At 40.6% G+C, this 17,119-nt stretch overlaps 1 protein-coding gene across 1 annotated transcript in view; it reads left to right on the top strand.

Annotated features, from left to right (window-relative positions):
- nkain2 (sodium/potassium transporting ATPase interacting 2) overlaps positions 1-16,707 on the top strand; it is a 550,985-nt gene extending 534,278 nt beyond the window's left edge. Inside the window, exons 5-6 of the mRNA XM_059981239.1 lie at positions 2,970-3,030; positions 16,622-16,707. Of these exons, the coding sequence (XP_059837222.1) occupies positions 2,970-3,030; positions 16,622-16,707 (147 nt within the window). The remainder of the gene's footprint in view (positions 1-2,969; positions 3,031-16,621) is intronic.
- The last annotated feature ends 412 nt before the right edge of the window (positions 16,708-17,119 follow it).

Genomic DNA, 17,119 nt, shown 5'->3' on the forward strand with positions numbered 1-17,119 from the left:
CATTCAACTCTTAAGAAGGGAGCAAGTCAAAAGAAAGAAAATTATAGGCCAGTTAGCTTAACCTCAGTGGTTGGAAAAATGTGGGAGTCTATTAGTAAGGATGTCATTTCGAGGTACTTGCATACTTGTGATAAAGTAGCTCAAAGTCAGCATGGTTTCTGCAAAGGGAAATCTTGCCTGACAAATCTGTTGGAGTTCTTCAAGGAAGTAACAAGCAGGATGGACAAAGGAGAGGCAGCGGATGTCATTTACTTGGATTTTCAGAAGACTTTTGATAAGCTGCCACACGTGAGGCTGCTTAACAAGATAAGTTCCTATGGCATTACAGGAAAGGTACTGGCATGGATAGAGGAATGGCTGACAGGCAGGAGGCAGCAAGTGGGAATAAAAGGGCCCTTTTCAGGTTGGCTGCTGGTGACCAGTGGTGCTCCTCAGGGGTCAGTATTGGGATAGCTACTTTTCACATTGTTTGTCAGTGATTTAGACAATTAATTTGCTGGCTTTGTGGCAAAGTTAGTGGATCATACAAGGACAGGTGAAGGAGTAGGTAGTGCTGAGGAAGCAATGGATTGCAGCAGGACCGACAAATTGGAAGAATTGGCAAAAAAAGTGGCAGATGGAATACAGTGTTGGGAAATGTATCTTGGTAAATACGTTCCTCATTGAAACCTACTCAATGTTGAAAGGACTGGATAGAGTGGATGTTTCCTATGGTGGGGGTATCAAGAACTAGAGGGCACAGCCTCAAAGCAACAGGGCAACCCTTTAGAACAGAGGTAAGGAGGAATTATTTTAGCTAGGAATGCTCTGCCACAGACTAAATGGAGACTAAATCCATGGGCATATTTAAAGTGGAGGTTGATAGTTCCCTGATCGGTCAAGGCATTAAATGATATGACAAGAAGGCGGGTGTGTGGAGTTTGAGTGTGATCCAGGATCAGCTGTAATGGATTGGTGGAGCAGATTCGATGGGGTAATTCTATTCCTCTGTCTTGTGTTCTAATGACCCTGAGCATAAAGCCAAAGCTAAACAGGAATGGCTTATAAACAACAAACTTAATGTCCTAGAGTGTTCAGCAGAGTCTGAACCTCAATCCAATTGAGAATTTCTGGCTGGATGTGTAAAGAGCTGTTCACTCACAATCTCCATGCAATCTGACAGAGCTTGAGCAGTTTTGTAAAGATGAATGGAGGAAAGTATGTGTCCAGCTGTGCGAAGCTGATAAGAGGCCTATCCACACAGACTCAGGGTTGTAATTGCTCCCAAAGTTGCATCCACTGACCTGAAGGTGGTGAATACTTGTGCAATCAATCATCTTGTGTTTAATAATTGTAATAAATTTATACCAATTTATAGAAATTTGTTTTCACTATGACATGAAGGAGTCTTTTCTGTTGATCAGTGTCAAAAAAGCCAAATTAAATCCACTGTGATTCAATGTTGTAAAACAATAAAACATGAAAACTTCCAAGGGGATGAATGCTTTTTATAGGCACTGTATATACTGTATGTGCCTCCCCCCCCCCCCCAACCCCCATCCCCGAACATCATGGACCCCAATTTACGATGACTGGCCTGCAGAATCTCAAAAGCCTATTCAAATGATAAGTATTCCATTATTCTTAATAAAACCTTCACAGTATTATGTTAAATGTATGCAGTTAATTTGTAAGCAGTTGCAAATGCTTTATTGAAACCCATGTGCACCTATAAAATACTGCATTCAGCTCTACAGACATCTAAATCCATAACAGTTTATTACAAGTTAAGCATTTTTATCTCTTCTCACATTCCCACCCAAAACAAATGCTACATTTGGAGATAACTTCAGCAATTAATTCTAAATAGAGATGTTTAATCTAGCAGTGTAATATTCATGTCTGTTTTGGGATTTAAATTTAGGTTCTAAATTTAAGCCCCGTGTCTGTGAGATATAAGATTGCAAATGTGAGGTTGTTTTGATTATTCACAGGGGTCTATTCACAGAGAATTGAGGCTAAATTTGGTAGTCCCAAAACAGACAAGGGTATTACAATGCTTGATTAAACGTCTCTGTATAGGAGAGATGTGGATGGCAATGGGCTCACTGGGCAACCCAGTACAGTTGGGCTGAAGGGTCTGTTTGCATTCTGTGTCTATGACTAGATACTCTAGAATACTGACAGCACCTCAATTATGCATCTGCTAAACTGGGCTCCTAGGCTGCTAGAGGTTATTAGCAATGACAATAAAAAATTACTCCAGGAAACATTCTGAGATATTTTTGTTTTGGTGAATTGTCTTAAACTGGAAACAAGAAGCCCATTAATTGGTAAGCTATTGACACAAATGTATTTTAGTATCCTTATTTAAGATCTTTCCATCAGTGATGAAAAATAACTGAAACCATCTTTTCCATTCCTACCTTATTAAAAAAAACAAAGCTGGTGAATTGAAATGAATATTTATATGTTCTGAGTAATGGATTATCATTTCACAGACTATAATTTGGACGTTCATGAGTGAATGCTCCAGAACAAAATAGATTTCTCTATTTTAAAATGTATGTTAAATCTCTATTTTTTTAAACTTTAAAGTGTTAATGGCCATTGGTGAAGCATTGAAATGCCATATGAGCCAGGAAATACTGAGCCTGGATAACAATACAGGGAAGTGTCTTCACAAATTGAAATGTAATTTAAAGGAAGGAATAAAGCATGAAAAATCTAACATAAACACTAGTCTCCATTCAGGCTTCTAAGGATACAAAGAATGTCTTGGGCACATGTTTACCCAGGTGCTTGTGTGGCTTTTTATTGCTTGTAAATGTGAATTATTTCCAACTCTTTATTTTTACATTCCAAATTAAACAAGCAGCTTTTCTGGGAGAGGCAGTTACATCAACACTATTGTAATTGTACAACAGTTTCATTTCTCTGTTGATTAATTTTGACCATTGTGTGTAATGGACTTTTTGTTTCTTTTGCAGCTACTTGGGTTTATCTATGCCTGTTACGTTATCAAAATTGTTGCTGAGGAGGAAGACAGCTGTAAGTACTTCAAATGGCAATAATGCTGAAAACCTGGTCAAGAAGTATGTATTTATGGACTTATCAAAGTTCAAAAAGTTCCTCCCAGTACCTAGTTAGTGCATTAGGCAGCAACCATGCCATTTCTTTCAAGTTAATCTGTTTTATGAGGCTGAGTTGCTAGCCGAACACTCAAACCAACACGAGTTAACGTGCGAGGTGCCGGCCAGATTTGAACCCGGGACCTCTCGCTCCAAAGTTTGGTGAAGATGCTTTTTCACCATCAACTTAAAAAGTTCAAAAAGTTCAAAGTAAATTTATTATCAAAGTACATTTATACAACTCTTGAGATTTACTGTCATGAAGGCATTCTCAATAAATCCATCGAATAATAACCATAGCAGAATCAATGGGCATTCAACTAGCGTGCAAAAGACAACAAATTGTGGAAATACTAAAAAAAAATAAGCAATGAATATTGAGAACATGAGATGATAAGTCCTTGAGAGTGGGTCCATAGGTTGTGGGAACATTTCAATGATGGGGCAAATTGAGTGAAGTTATCCCCTTTAATTATAACTTAAAAATTAAATCTGCTTCGTTATCCATCTGAATTTCTTACTGAAATAAATAATGAGAGAAACTCCCTGTTTCATTTCACCGTGCATCCAGAAGTTCATTGGTTAAGGGGTGGCAAGGTAGCATAGCAGCTGCTGCAACACTATTACAGCACCAGTAGTTGGGGTTCAATTCCTGCCATTGTCTGTAAGGAGTTGGTGCATTCCCCCCGTTACCATGTGGGTTTCCTCCTGTACTCCAGTTTCCTCATATAATTCCAAAGACATTCAGTTTGGGTTAATAAGTTGTTGGAAAGCTATGTTGGCACTGGAAGGAAGCACGGTGACACATGCCAGCAGCCCCCAGGACATACTCAGATTGTACTGGTCATTGGCGCAAATGACACATGTTATTGTACATGTGTCAAATAAGGTTAGACTATCTAATTCTAATGAGTATATCAAATTAGTACCGTAAAATATAGGAGCAGAATTAGGCAATTTCCCTCTCAACTCCAATCTTCTGCTTTCTCCCTGTATCCCTCATGCCCAGGTCAATCAATAATCTATCAACCTCTACTCAATGACCCAAGAAGCAGTCCCATTCTTCTCTATAACCCTAACCCCTTTAAGTGTTTGGAGCAATTATTTAACATTGGTATCTGTTGATTGCCTGGCTAACTCATGAGACAGGGTACATTAAGGCATGTTTATTTCTCCATGCCACGTTGAAATACAAAAGCTTAACAGTTATTAAACCATCTAATTTCTTTAACCAGAGAGTGGTGAATCTGTGGAATTCATTGCCACAGGCAGCTGTGGGGGCCAGCCATTGTTTCTGATGATGTAGATGATAAATGAACAAGCAAGTTGTATTTAAAAGGAATAATAATAAATTATAACTCCTATGCTTGCTGGAACGTTTATGCCAAGTCCTGAGGGCAGCCTAATGCAATTGACCAGGTGAGACGTTCTTATCAACTTTCCACAGGATCTGTATGGCACTTTGAGTTTTAATATTGTGACTATATTCAAAAGTGCACACAAAGTTTGGATATTATCCTTTCAATGGAGGAAAATAGGATTTCCCCTTTAACATAGGCAAACTTGTGAAAAGCTCAACTCTAGTAGGTTAATAAAGATGAAGCATCAAAACCATTGAATTTCTTATAAGTTCTGTTGGAGAAGTGACAAAAGATGGTCCATATCACATCAATTTGTTGCTGTTCACATGATTTGCTTTTGGTGTATGTGGGGTGGGGGGGGGGGGTCGACGTTCTTGTTGCCATTTGCATGATTGTTTTTTACGTGCATGGGAGAGAGTTGATGTTTTCTCTTCTGAATGGCTTCCTTGGTTTGTTGTCTCATAGCTCTCTGGAGAAGGCGAATCTCAGTATTATACTGCTTACATACTTTGATAATAAATGTACCTTGAACCTTGAAATAATCCAAGTACCCCAGGTGCCTGAGGTGCAATACCACACAAGATTAACCAATAAATGAAAGAGATATTTGACTTAATTTTTCTCTCAGTTTTATAATGCTTGGGAAAGAATAGTGTGAAATTTCAAACCTATTTTCATTTGGCAAAAAAATCCAGTTATTTGATTTATATTCTGCCCCATCTACCCAGAATGCACATCACACCAACTATTACTACAACACAGAAACTTGACTTAGCTATGTGCAATACTCCTGGCCAGAAAATCATATAATGTCTATTTTAACACTGTATGTCTGAGCTTTTTCAATTCTTCTGTCAAAATTATAGCACGGAATTCAATAACCTATGTCCTCCCCCACAAAATATCTATTTTTGAAGATTATCCAACTGGAAATAAATTTGCAACTTTGGACTGATTTCACGCAGTAATTAATAAAAGTATGTACTTCACCCACATAAATTAACATACATCATCACTGGCATTATACAATTAATTTCAATTATTAAATCTCTGGTGATGTAAGATCTCTTTGAACCATTTTCCAAAAACCTACAGGAGAGGGTTTCTAAGAGAATTTATCAAATTTGTCTGGATTACTGATCCCATTACAATGAGAAAATTAATTTGGTTTAAAGAATAAATTTAGACAGTTTAGAAAATAGAAGATAGATAAAAAGCTGGATTAAATTTACAATACCCTTGTATTTATAAATAACCTCCAATGTTTTTCTGCTGAAGGCTTTAGCACATACTGAGAACAATCTTGACAAGGGAGGAAAATTTGTTATAGATTGCTGCTTTCATAAATAATGAAGCTGTTGCAGAATGCTCTCGAGAGGCAACAGCATATTGTTATTTGCAAAAATTATTTGGGGCAGAGGAACTTCGCTTTCTTTTACTTTTCAATTTCACTTCCTGTAGGATTTGGCTTGTTTGCTTTTAGGGCAGCTAAACAATAATCTTTAAATGACAGTGGCCTTTTTAGTGGGAGGAAATTATCTTAATGCATTCAGGTGCTATTCAAGACTGATAATCTTTATCTGATGAAGGAGATTGAATTCATGTTTTCTCAGTCATTAATTTAATTAAACTATTATTTTTGTACTTTATATGATTTCCACAAAAATTACCACAGTACTGTAAAGGTTTACTTGCAACTGAATGAAATTAAGTTTAAATTAAGGCTGATTTTCTCCTAGGTACCAAATGAAGCTTTTTTTTTTCTCGTTACCATGCCCACCTTAATTAGGAGTATAGGAACAAATGAAGTGGAGAAACTATTTAGCCTCCCAAGAATTCAGTCAGATGTTTGCTGATCTAGCACCTGGCTTTAAAAAAAATAAACCAGCGGTGGTTAATTAAAAATCTCATATTGAAAATTAACAATGAACAACAATTGCTATTTGCAGAACAGAGGTCTGTGCTCCTCCGAATCTGGATAGTTAAGGAGCAAGACCCTGCCTGGAGACCACCAGAGTCAGGGGTTATCACTTCCATCAAATTCTTGATCTAAGACACCGGCCCTTTAGTCCTAGACCACTGCCTACGTCAACTAGTCAAATGATCAATCCTGATCTCTTTTATCAGTTCCTACTAAGAGCTTGAAAAGTTTAATCAGCCCATTTTATTTTTCAGAGACCATGACCTTAAGTTGTGGTTTCTCCTAACTAGGCCTTTGATTACTCTGACATTACCCTTGGCAAGTGTCCCCAGCTATCTCTGGTCCAACCTGAGTTGGCCCTACCGGTGGATACGTCTTTGTAAATTTGTTGTAAATTGTCGCGTGACTAGGCTAGGATTAAATCGGGGGATTACTCTGTGGCACAGTTTGAAGGGCCTTTTCTGTAAATAGATAAATAGATTCCCATTTCTCAGAGGTGAGCATTTCACATTGGGTGTAACAATGGCTTTGTATAGTGAACGTATAGCACTTATTTCCTTGTTTTCAGGTCAGAATTACATGATAATAAAAGCTGTTTGTGTCAATGCAACTGTGCTAAATAGGGTGAATTCAGCACAGATCTCACCATTCTTAACGGGGCATCCATGAGGCACTGAGAATCATCAGCAGCAGAAGAAATGGTTACCAGCAAAACCTGGTCCTTGGCACATCCATCATTCTCACATTGCCATCAAACCCGGCAATGCTGAGGCCTGTGTCAGGCCTATTTAATTTGTGCTTAACACATGGTGATTACGCAAGGTGGGATCACGTGCATGTTAAGTCACAAAATCAGCATGCAGTAGAGTTAAATAATCTCATAACCAAGATTAAATCAAAGCTTTGTGGTTCAGGCCTACTCATGAATGGAGGCAGAAAATGAATTGGCTAATGGGAGGAGAACATTCCCATCCACGGTGATGGCAAGACCCAGCGTGTGAGCGTTAAAGGGAACAGTGAAGCATCACAGCCAAGTTCCGTAGAGGGTGTGAGATGTTTACCACAGCTAAGATATCCAACATCTCAGAAACCAGTCTTCACCCAATTCAGTTTACTTTGTTGTTTGTCAAGAACTGCCCAAGAACTCTGTTCTCACTATAGCTACGGAGCCAGACAGCATCTCCCGATGTACCATCAAACCAGCAGTGCTAGCAGAAGCTCTACAGCTCAATTTTGAGCTCCCTGAACATTTTGGCAGTTTAATTCAGTTTACTGATGGGAGCAGATAAAACCCACTCAGTTCCAGACTTCATTCCACTTTGGTGCAGGGAAGGACCAAAGAACTGAATTCCAGAGGTGAGATGAAAGTAACAGCCATTGATATCAAGGTGGGACATTTTACTGACATTACATAAATTCTGGCAAAACCACCCAAATAATAAAGTTATAAATCACACAAAGAAGTATCATTGAGGTTATTGGACATCAATTATCTCATGACCAGGACATTACTCAAAAGCTCCTTTTGGCAAAGTCCTAGATCCGGCCATCCTCATCAGGATCTTCCATCCTTTGCTCACATTCCAAATAAATTAATTAGTGAAAAAATAGTTCTGTGTATTTTTAAAACTCTCAAAGTCAATGTAATAATTTGAACTTCCAAAATCCTAAGATAACAGTTAAATGTTAGGATGTTATTATGTGTATGCAGTGGAAAGAGTTTCACATTAAGAAGCAAAAAGGCATTGAATATTGTAATACGTCGAAGGGTTTTTTAAAACATTTATAAAGATCATAGATGTCACATTCGCTTTACAGCTTCAAAGTCAAAGTGCATTTATTATCAAAGAATGGATAAATTATACAACCTTGAGATTTGTCTGCTTACAGACAGCCACAAAGAATGAAATCCAAAAAAAAATAAAAAATAAATAAAGACCAGCACATGATGTGCAGAGAAAGAGAAAAAAAAAACACAAATTGTGCAAATGATAGAAGCAAGCAACAGGATTCTGAACCAAGTTGTATCCTTGGATCTGAAACCCCGGAGCAGCCTGGAGTAGGCCCGAACCTCGGACTCAATTCATCGTATTAGCTGAGCAAATCAGCACGAAGCACAGCAGCCAGTGCAAACTCACGGCTCAGCTTCGTGGAGAGAGGAGTGAGTGTCTCAGAAGAGCGAACAAAATTGGCCAGGCTCTTTCCTACAGTCCCAACACCCCGACTTCTCAGTCTATCTGGGCCACTGTTTAAATTCTCCAAACAGCGGATCATGGCTCACATTAGGACCTGAGTCCTGCCGCAGTGAACTGCTCCTGGCCTAGACCACGCTGCCCAGTGATTCACTGTGGGTCCAGACTTCATTGCCCTGCCTGAAGCTGTTCTCAACCTCTCCAAACTGGCTTGGTGCTTCGTTGATCCAACCTCACACCCAGGTCAAAATACCTCTGCCTCAACTCCTCCTCTCCAAATCACTCACTCAAACTCCATCTGCGTCAATTTTGCAATGCACCAACATGCCTCATTCCTCAAATTCGCTTCGCCTTTGTTCTCTTTTTCATTGTTAGCAGAGATAGTTTACCACAATTTACTTCAGAAAAGGTGTTATTGATAATATTTTCAGTCAAAGTTTTTTGCCTTTTGAACTACCACTAAGCTGTTGCATGCCTTCAATAGTGCTATCTTAAACCCATCTCAAATATCCTTTGATTCCTGATGAAGGGACTTGGCCTGAAGTGTTGACTGTCTTTCAAATCGGGGTGTCCAATTTTTTATACCATGGAGCTTGCCACTATCTAAGAGGTCTGAGGACCCCAGTTTGGGAGCCCCTGCTCTCCATAGATGCTGTGTGAATTGCTGAGTTCCTCCAGGATCGTGTGTGTGTTGCAGAAGATGTCCAACATCTGCAGAATCTCTTGTGTTTATGATTAGCGTCAAAAAAAATCAGTCGATACCTAGCTTGAAGACACTCCACAATGGAGTATTCACAAAGGTACCAAATTCTAAAGACGTCATACTCCAAGCAAAAAAAGTAATTTCCATCCTAAATGCAAACAAGAGGAGATCTGCAAATGCTGGAAATTAAAGCAACACACACAAAATTCTGGTGGAACACAGCAGGCTAGGCAGCATCCATAGGGAGAAGCACTGTCGACTTTTTGGGCCGAGACCCTTCGTCAGGACTAACCGAAAGGAAAGATAGTAAGAGATTTGAAAGTAGGAGGGGGAGGGGGAGAGATGCGAAATGATAGGAGAAGACTGGAAGAGGTGGGATGAAGCTGAGAGCTGGAAAGGTGATTGGCAAAAGGGATACAGAGCTAGAAAAGGATCATGGGACAGGAGGCCTAGGGAGAAAGAAAGGGGGAGGGGAGCACTAGAGGGAAAAGGGGAACTGGCAGAGTGTTGGGCAGAGAGAGAGAAAAAAAGAGGAGGGTGAAAAAAACTAAATATATCAGGGATGGGGTAAGAAGGGGAGGATAGGCATTAACGGAAGCTAGAGAAGTCAATGTTCATGCCGTCAAGTGGGAGGCTACCCAGCCGGTATATAAGGTGTTGTTCCTCCAACCTGAGTGTGGCTTCATCTTGACAGTAGAGGAGGCCGTGGATAGACATATCAGAATGGGAATGGGATGTGGAATTAAAATGTGTGGCCACTGGGAGATCTCTGGCGGACAGAGCATAGGTGTTCAGCAAAACGGTCTCCTGGTCCATTCTAAATGTCTACCTCTTTGTTCTGAAACTCTGACCTCAGCCTCTGGGCTCCCCAGCCAAGGAAGACATTCTGTCAACATCTTTTGATTTTCAATAAGTCCCATAATATTTTTTTAAGCTTTTAACAATTTCAGGGTGTAGCTACTGCATAAAAGAGGCATTCAAACAGTCAGCGTTCACCATTATTACTCAATGAACCAAAAGTTTCTTTACAATGAACACACTTGTACAGTAATTCAGTGCTTCTCCACAAAACCCATTGTTCATCTGCCATCAGTACAAGACATTCAGGTATTTACAAACTATCCTCCCTGCAAAATATCCTGTAAATGGTTATTTTTTTTCATTGCAGAATGTGTAAATTGTTTTTTAATGGTATTTTAAGCCATGATTACAGTTTAGTGAAGCAGTTTAGTGATTATTGTTTGGCACCAGAAAGTTAATGTAGGTGAATACAATTCCCTTACATGAATATTTTAAAATGTAATTATTTTTATAAGTGTTCAACTTTTGCCTCGGTAGTATGTTCATTTTGCAGTCTTTATTTTGTGTTTCTGATACACTGGCACTTAAGGCAATTGAGAAGAAACTTATGAGACTAAATCCTGGGATGAGAGGGTTGTCCTGCTAAAAAAAATGTTGGATCTGCGTTTGTTAGACCTTTGAAGAATGAATGGTGATCACATTAAAACATATAAGATCCCAAGGTCAATTTTGAGAAGGGAGACATAAGAGAGCTTGAATCTGGAGAAAAAATAAGCTGCTGGAAGAACTCAGAGGGTCAAGGAGCGTTCATGGAGGTACAGGGATGATTTATGTTTTAGGTCATTCTACGTCAAGAAACATCTAGAGCAGGGATTCCCATCCTGGTGTCCATGAACCCCTCGATTAATGGTAGGGGTCCATGGCATTAAAAAGGTTGGGAATCCCTGATATAGAGCCTTGACCTAACAGGTTTACTCTCCCTTTACCTCCACAGATAATCTCTGGCCTGCTGAGTCCTGCTAACAGGTTATTAGCCATTGAGTTGTACCCTCCGGTGGGAGGCACTCAAACAAGGGACATAATTAAAAGAAACAGGGGCCACGGGTTGCATAATGTCCTTGCTGAAATTCGTGGATCTCTGATGTTGTTTTTTGTCTCTCTGGAGATCCATGGGATCACATGGGATGTCCTTATCAGACATGGATCAAATTGTACAATTTCCCAGATATGTTTCTCTTTTCATGTTGTGTTAAAATTAATCCAATTCTTTTCAGAGCAACCATTGTTAACAATTCCCTGGACAACCAACTTTCACTACACCATGCCAAATTGAGAGCCAACCAATTAAGTCCCGTACTTACCCATTGTCTCTGACAACTGTGTCTGCTTGTCGATCTCTTCCTCAACCCTTTGTTCTTACTTACCGCCCTCCAATATGCCCTCCTACTCAATTAAATGATTGCCAAACTGGATTCCTCATCCCCACACCTCCCCCCTTACCACCATTCCGGGCCCCAGACACTCCTTCCAGGTGAGGCAACACTTCACCTGCGAGTCTGCTGGAGTCGTCTATTGCATCCGGTGCTCCCGGTGCGGCCTCCTTTACAACACAGATTGGGAGACTGCTTCATCGAGCACCTACGCTCCGTCCGTCACAATAGACAGGACCTCCCGATTGCCACCCACTTCAACTCTGCCTCTCATTCCCATCTAGATATGTCCATACATGGCCTCCTTTACTGCCATGATGAGGCCAAACTCAGTTTGGAGGAGCAACACCTCATCTACCATCTGGGTAGCCTCCAGCCTGGTGGTATGAACATTGAATTCTCCAATTTCCGGTAATTCCTTCCCCCTTCTCCTTCCCCTATCCCAGATCCCTCTCTGCCTCGCTCCCCTTTCAACTTTCTGCTTCTTTATCTCCACAGTTCTTTCATGCTTATCCCCTCCCCCTCCCCCCTTTACCTTTCCTCTGATTGGTTTTCCACCTGGCGCCTCTAGGCCCTCCCCCCTCCCCTATCTCTATTACTGAGCTTCGGCCCTCTCTTCCCCCCCCCCCCCATTCCTGATGAAGGGTCTCGGCCCAAAACGTTGGCTACTCTTTTCTCACGGATGCTGCCTGGCCTGCTGAGTTCTTCCAGCGTTGTGTACATATTCTTGGATTCCTCATTGCTTTTGGCCAGTCACTTGGTTGCAGATGCCATCTCAGAACCAGGATCCGATCATGACACTCATTACAAGATTCATCCAAGCTAGCCTTGGTCTCAGATGCACATTTTCAACCATAAGACCACAAGACATACGTCATCATCATCACCATTATATGCCGCATCGTACAATGTGGGTAATCATAGTCTTGAGCATGATTGTTCATGGAAAGCTTTTCTACAGTAGTGGTTTTCTTTTGCCATCTTCTGGTCTGTGTCTTTACAAGACAGGTGACCCCAGCCATTATCAATACTGTTCAGAGATTGTCTGCCTGCTGTCAGCAGGTGAATAACCAGGACATGATATGCACCAGATGTTCTTAGGACCATCCAGCACCTGCTCCCATAACACCATCAGACATAGGAGCTGAATTAAGCCATTCAGCCCATTGAGTCTGCTCTGCCATTTCAGCATGCCTGATCCCAGATACCACCAAACCCCGTACACCTGCCTTCTCGCCGTAATCTTTGATGTCCAGACCACTCGGGAAACTATCAACTTTCAACTTAAATATGCCTACGGGCCTGGCATCCACAGTTGTCTCTGGCAGAGCATTCCACAGATTCACTACTCTGGCTAAAGAAATTCCTTCTTATCTCTGTTCTAAAACGTCACCCCTCAATTTTGAGGCTCTGCCCTTTAGTTCTGGACAACCCCACCACAGGAAACTTCCTCTCCACATCCACCTTATCTAGTCCTTTCAACTTTCCATAGGTTTCAGTGAAGTACGCCCCCCCACCCTCAACCAACATTCTTCTAAATTCTGTTGAGTACAGACCCAAAGCTGCAAAAACACTTTTCATATGCTAACTCCTTCATTCCCAGAATCATCCTTGTGAACCTCCTCTGAACACTGAGATATAGAACCTAATACTCCAAGTGCGGCCTGACTAGTGTCTTATAAAGCATCAGCATTATCTCCTGGTTTTTATATTCTATTCCCCTTGTAATGAATGCCAACCTTGCACTTGCCTTCTTTACCACAGACTCAACTGTAAATTAACCTTCTGGGAGTCTTGCATGAGAACTCCTAAGTCACATTGTATCTCTGATATTTTGGTTTTCTCCCCATTTATATAATAATCTGTACTTTTGTTTCTTTTACCAAAATACATTATCATACATTTCCCAATAATATATTCCATCTGCCACATTTTTGCCCATTCTTCCAATTTCTCTAAGTCCTTCTGCATTCACCTCTCCATCTATGTTTGCATCATCTGAAAACTTTGCCACAAAGCCATCAATTCCATTATCTAAATCATTGATAAACAATGTAAAAATTAACAGTTCCAATACTGACCCCTGAGAAACACCACTAGTCCCTAGCAGCCAACTAGAAAATGCCTCTTTTATTCCCACTCACTGCCTCCTGCCTGTCAGTATCCATGCCAGTGTCTTTCCTGTGATGCCATAGGATGTTATCTTGTTAAGCAGCCTCATGTGTGGCTCCTTATCAATTGCCTTCTGAAAATCCAAGTAAATGACATTACACTGCTTCTCCTTTGACCAACCTGCTTGTAACTTCCTCAAAGAACTCTAACACATTTGTCAGGCAGGATTTCCCTTTACAGAAACCATGCATACTTTGACTTATTTTATCATTAGTCTCCAAGTCCCCTGAAACCTCATCCTTAATAATAGACTCCCAACACATTCCCAGCCACTGAGTTTAGACTAACTGGCCTATAATTTCCTTTCTTTTGCCTTCCTTAAAGAGTGGAGTGACACTCCATTTGATACCAAAATCAAATGATTCTTGAAAGATCATGCATCTGCTGTCTCTTCAGCAATCTCTTTCTCTGGGATGTAGTCTATCTGGTCCAAGTGACCTATCCACTTTAAGACCTTTGAGTTTGCCTTTTTCATTTTTGATAGCAATGGCACTCACTCCTGCTCCCTGACACTCATGGACCTCTGGCACACTGCTAGTGTCTTCCACAGTGAAGACAGATGCAAAGTATCCATTAAGTTTATCTGCCATTTCTTTATCCCTCATCATTACCTCACCAGCATCATTTTCCAGTGGTCCAATATCAACTCTCACCTCCCTTTTACTTTTTATATAACTGAAAATACTTTTAGTATCCTGCTTTATATTATTGGCTAGTCTGCCCTCATATTTCATCTTTTCCTTATAGATTTTTTAGTTGCCTCTTGTTGGATTTTAAAAGCTTCTCAATCATCCAACTTTCCACTCACTTTTGCTAACTTATGTGCCTTTCCATGGCTTTTATGCAATCCTTAACTTCCTTTGTCAGCCATGGTTACCTACCCCTAGGATTCAAGTGCAGCCCATCCCTTTTTTACAGGTCTCACCTGCCCCAGAAGAGGTCCCAATGATCCAGAAATCTCAATATCTGCCTCCTGCTCCAATTCTTCAGCCACACATTTGTCTGCCACCTCATTCTGTCCCTATCCTCACTGTCACGTGGCACAGGCAGCAACCTTGAGATTACGACCCTTGAGGTCCTGCTTCACAATTTCCTTCCTAACTTCCTGTATTCTGTTTTCAGGTCTATGTTGTTGCTACCAATTTGTACCACAACTACCGGCTGCTCAACCTCCCTTTTCAGTGTATTGTGGACATGTTCAGAAACATCGCGGGTCCTGGCACCTGGGAGGCAAACTACCATCCGTGTTTCTTCTTCATGTCCACAGAATCACCTCCTTGCCCCCTAACTACAGAGCTCCCTGGTCTGCTGCCTTCCTCTTTAGTTCCCTACCCTTCTGGGCCACAGGGTCAGACTAAGTGCCAGAGGCACGGCCACTGTTGCTTCCTCCTGGTAGGTCGATCCTCCCCCCACCCCCCCCAACAGTACTCAAGATGGACTACCCAATGTGGCTTTATGTGACCCTGATCAGGGGCTAAGCACCTTGCCCAAGAGTAACCTGCAGACTTGCAGATGGAAGGAGCACCTTACACCTCCTTCGGTACAGACATATCTTCACCCCGGCATCCAGTAAGACATACAGTACTGTGCAAAATTCTTAGGCACATATATACAGTTAGAGTGCCTAAGACTTTTGCATAGCACTATATATTTTCCAGTTACCAAGTACTACTAATGCTACTGAGCCAATACAAAGCTAAGTACTTACACACTGGAATTGAAGAGATTGAGAGGGGATCTGATTGAAATGTTTAAGATAATTAAAGGATTTGATAGGATTGAGGCAGGAAATATGTTCCAGATGTTGGGAGAGTCCAGTACCAGAGGGCATGGATTGAGAATAAGAGGTCAGTTATTTAAAACAGAGTTGAGGAAAAACTTCTTCTCCCAGAGAGTTGTGGAGGTGTGGAATGCACTGCCTAGGAAGACGGTGGAGGCCAATTCTCTGGATGCTTTCAAGAAGGAGCTAGATAGATATCTGATGGATAGGGGAATCAAGGGATATGGGGACAAGGCAGGGACTGGGTATTGATAGTGAATGATCAGCCATGATCTCAGAATGGCGGTGCAGACTCGAGGGGCCGAATGGTCTACTTCTGCACCTATTGTCTATTGTCTATTAAGTACTCTTGTTTCTGTTTCCCTAGCTCCATCCTATTTTAAACAATATATAGTACTATGCAAGATTCTTAGCCGCCCTAGCTATCTCTATCTATGTGCCTAACATTTTTGCACAGTACTATTGGACTAGAATTGGGCCATTCAGCCAATCGAGTCAGCTCCGCCATTACATTTCATAAAATGTAACATCCTTCAGCCACAGGCACTATGGAAGATTGCAACAATGACCAATTGGCCAAAACTATCAAGGACAACATGCAACTGCAGCAAATATCTAGTACATACTAACACATTTGTAACATGAAGCAAATCAAAATGCTTCTTTAATATTTTAGGAACATATTTATCACTGTGAACAGTGCTGTGGTGGTTATCCTGCTGATAGTGTTTGAGCATTTTGAATTAGACACACAACATAAACTATTTCTTGGCTTATATATTATGCTTCAAGCAATTCTGCAGAGTACTCTGAAAATATAGTTGCGTCAATTCTGTCTTTTATTAAAAATAGCACAAATAGGAAAATAAATTAAATAAAGCTATTGTAGAGGGAATTCATCTGGGAAACATTTATTCTCCCATCTTGGAAAATCCCATACCTTGCAGAATAATAATCAGGCAGACAATCCATTCTACCAAATTACAAGCTGAATAACCCAGGAAGACAGTAATCAAAGTTAGGATATGGATTGCTTCAGATTGTGCCTTGCCGAAATTCTGTTGTAATACCTTGTATTGTTAAGTACAATCAGGGATTAGGTCATTAATACACCCAATGGCATATAATGGTATTTTTTTATCTCCGAACAGTCGATTTCATCGGAGGATTTGACTCGTATGGCTACCAGGGCCCACAGAAAACATCTCATTTACAACTGCAGCCCATGTATATGTAAGTAGATCTTGTAGCTGAATTTGCTTTGAAACATAATATTCCATAATGTCTTCTTGAATATTTTATTGGATTTGAGTACAAAGACTGTTATAAACTGCTGCAATCCTCCCTGAGAGGGTAAGTTAGTACTCATTCATTTGTTTTTGCAGTGAACTTCTGTAGGTTTCTTTCAACTGCTTTAAACTCAATTGAGAATTCAGAGAAACCCCAAAGAAATAAATTGCACCCATGTGTCCAGTTTTATGTACATAGTTTGTAACTATTTCTACACATTGACAAGGTGTAGTAACTCCGACAGAATGGCTATAGTCATATCTTTCCAGTTTAAGATCATAAGACCATAAGATATAGAAGCAGAATTAGGCCATTTGGCCCATTGCATCTGCTCCACCATTTCAACATTGCTGATCCAT

This window comes from Hypanus sabinus, chromosome 10 (genome assembly GCF_030144855.1).
Source record: "Hypanus sabinus isolate sHypSab1 chromosome 10, sHypSab1.hap1, whole genome shotgun sequence".
NCBI lineage: Eukaryota > Metazoa > Chordata > Chondrichthyes > Myliobatiformes > Dasyatidae > Hypanus > Hypanus sabinus.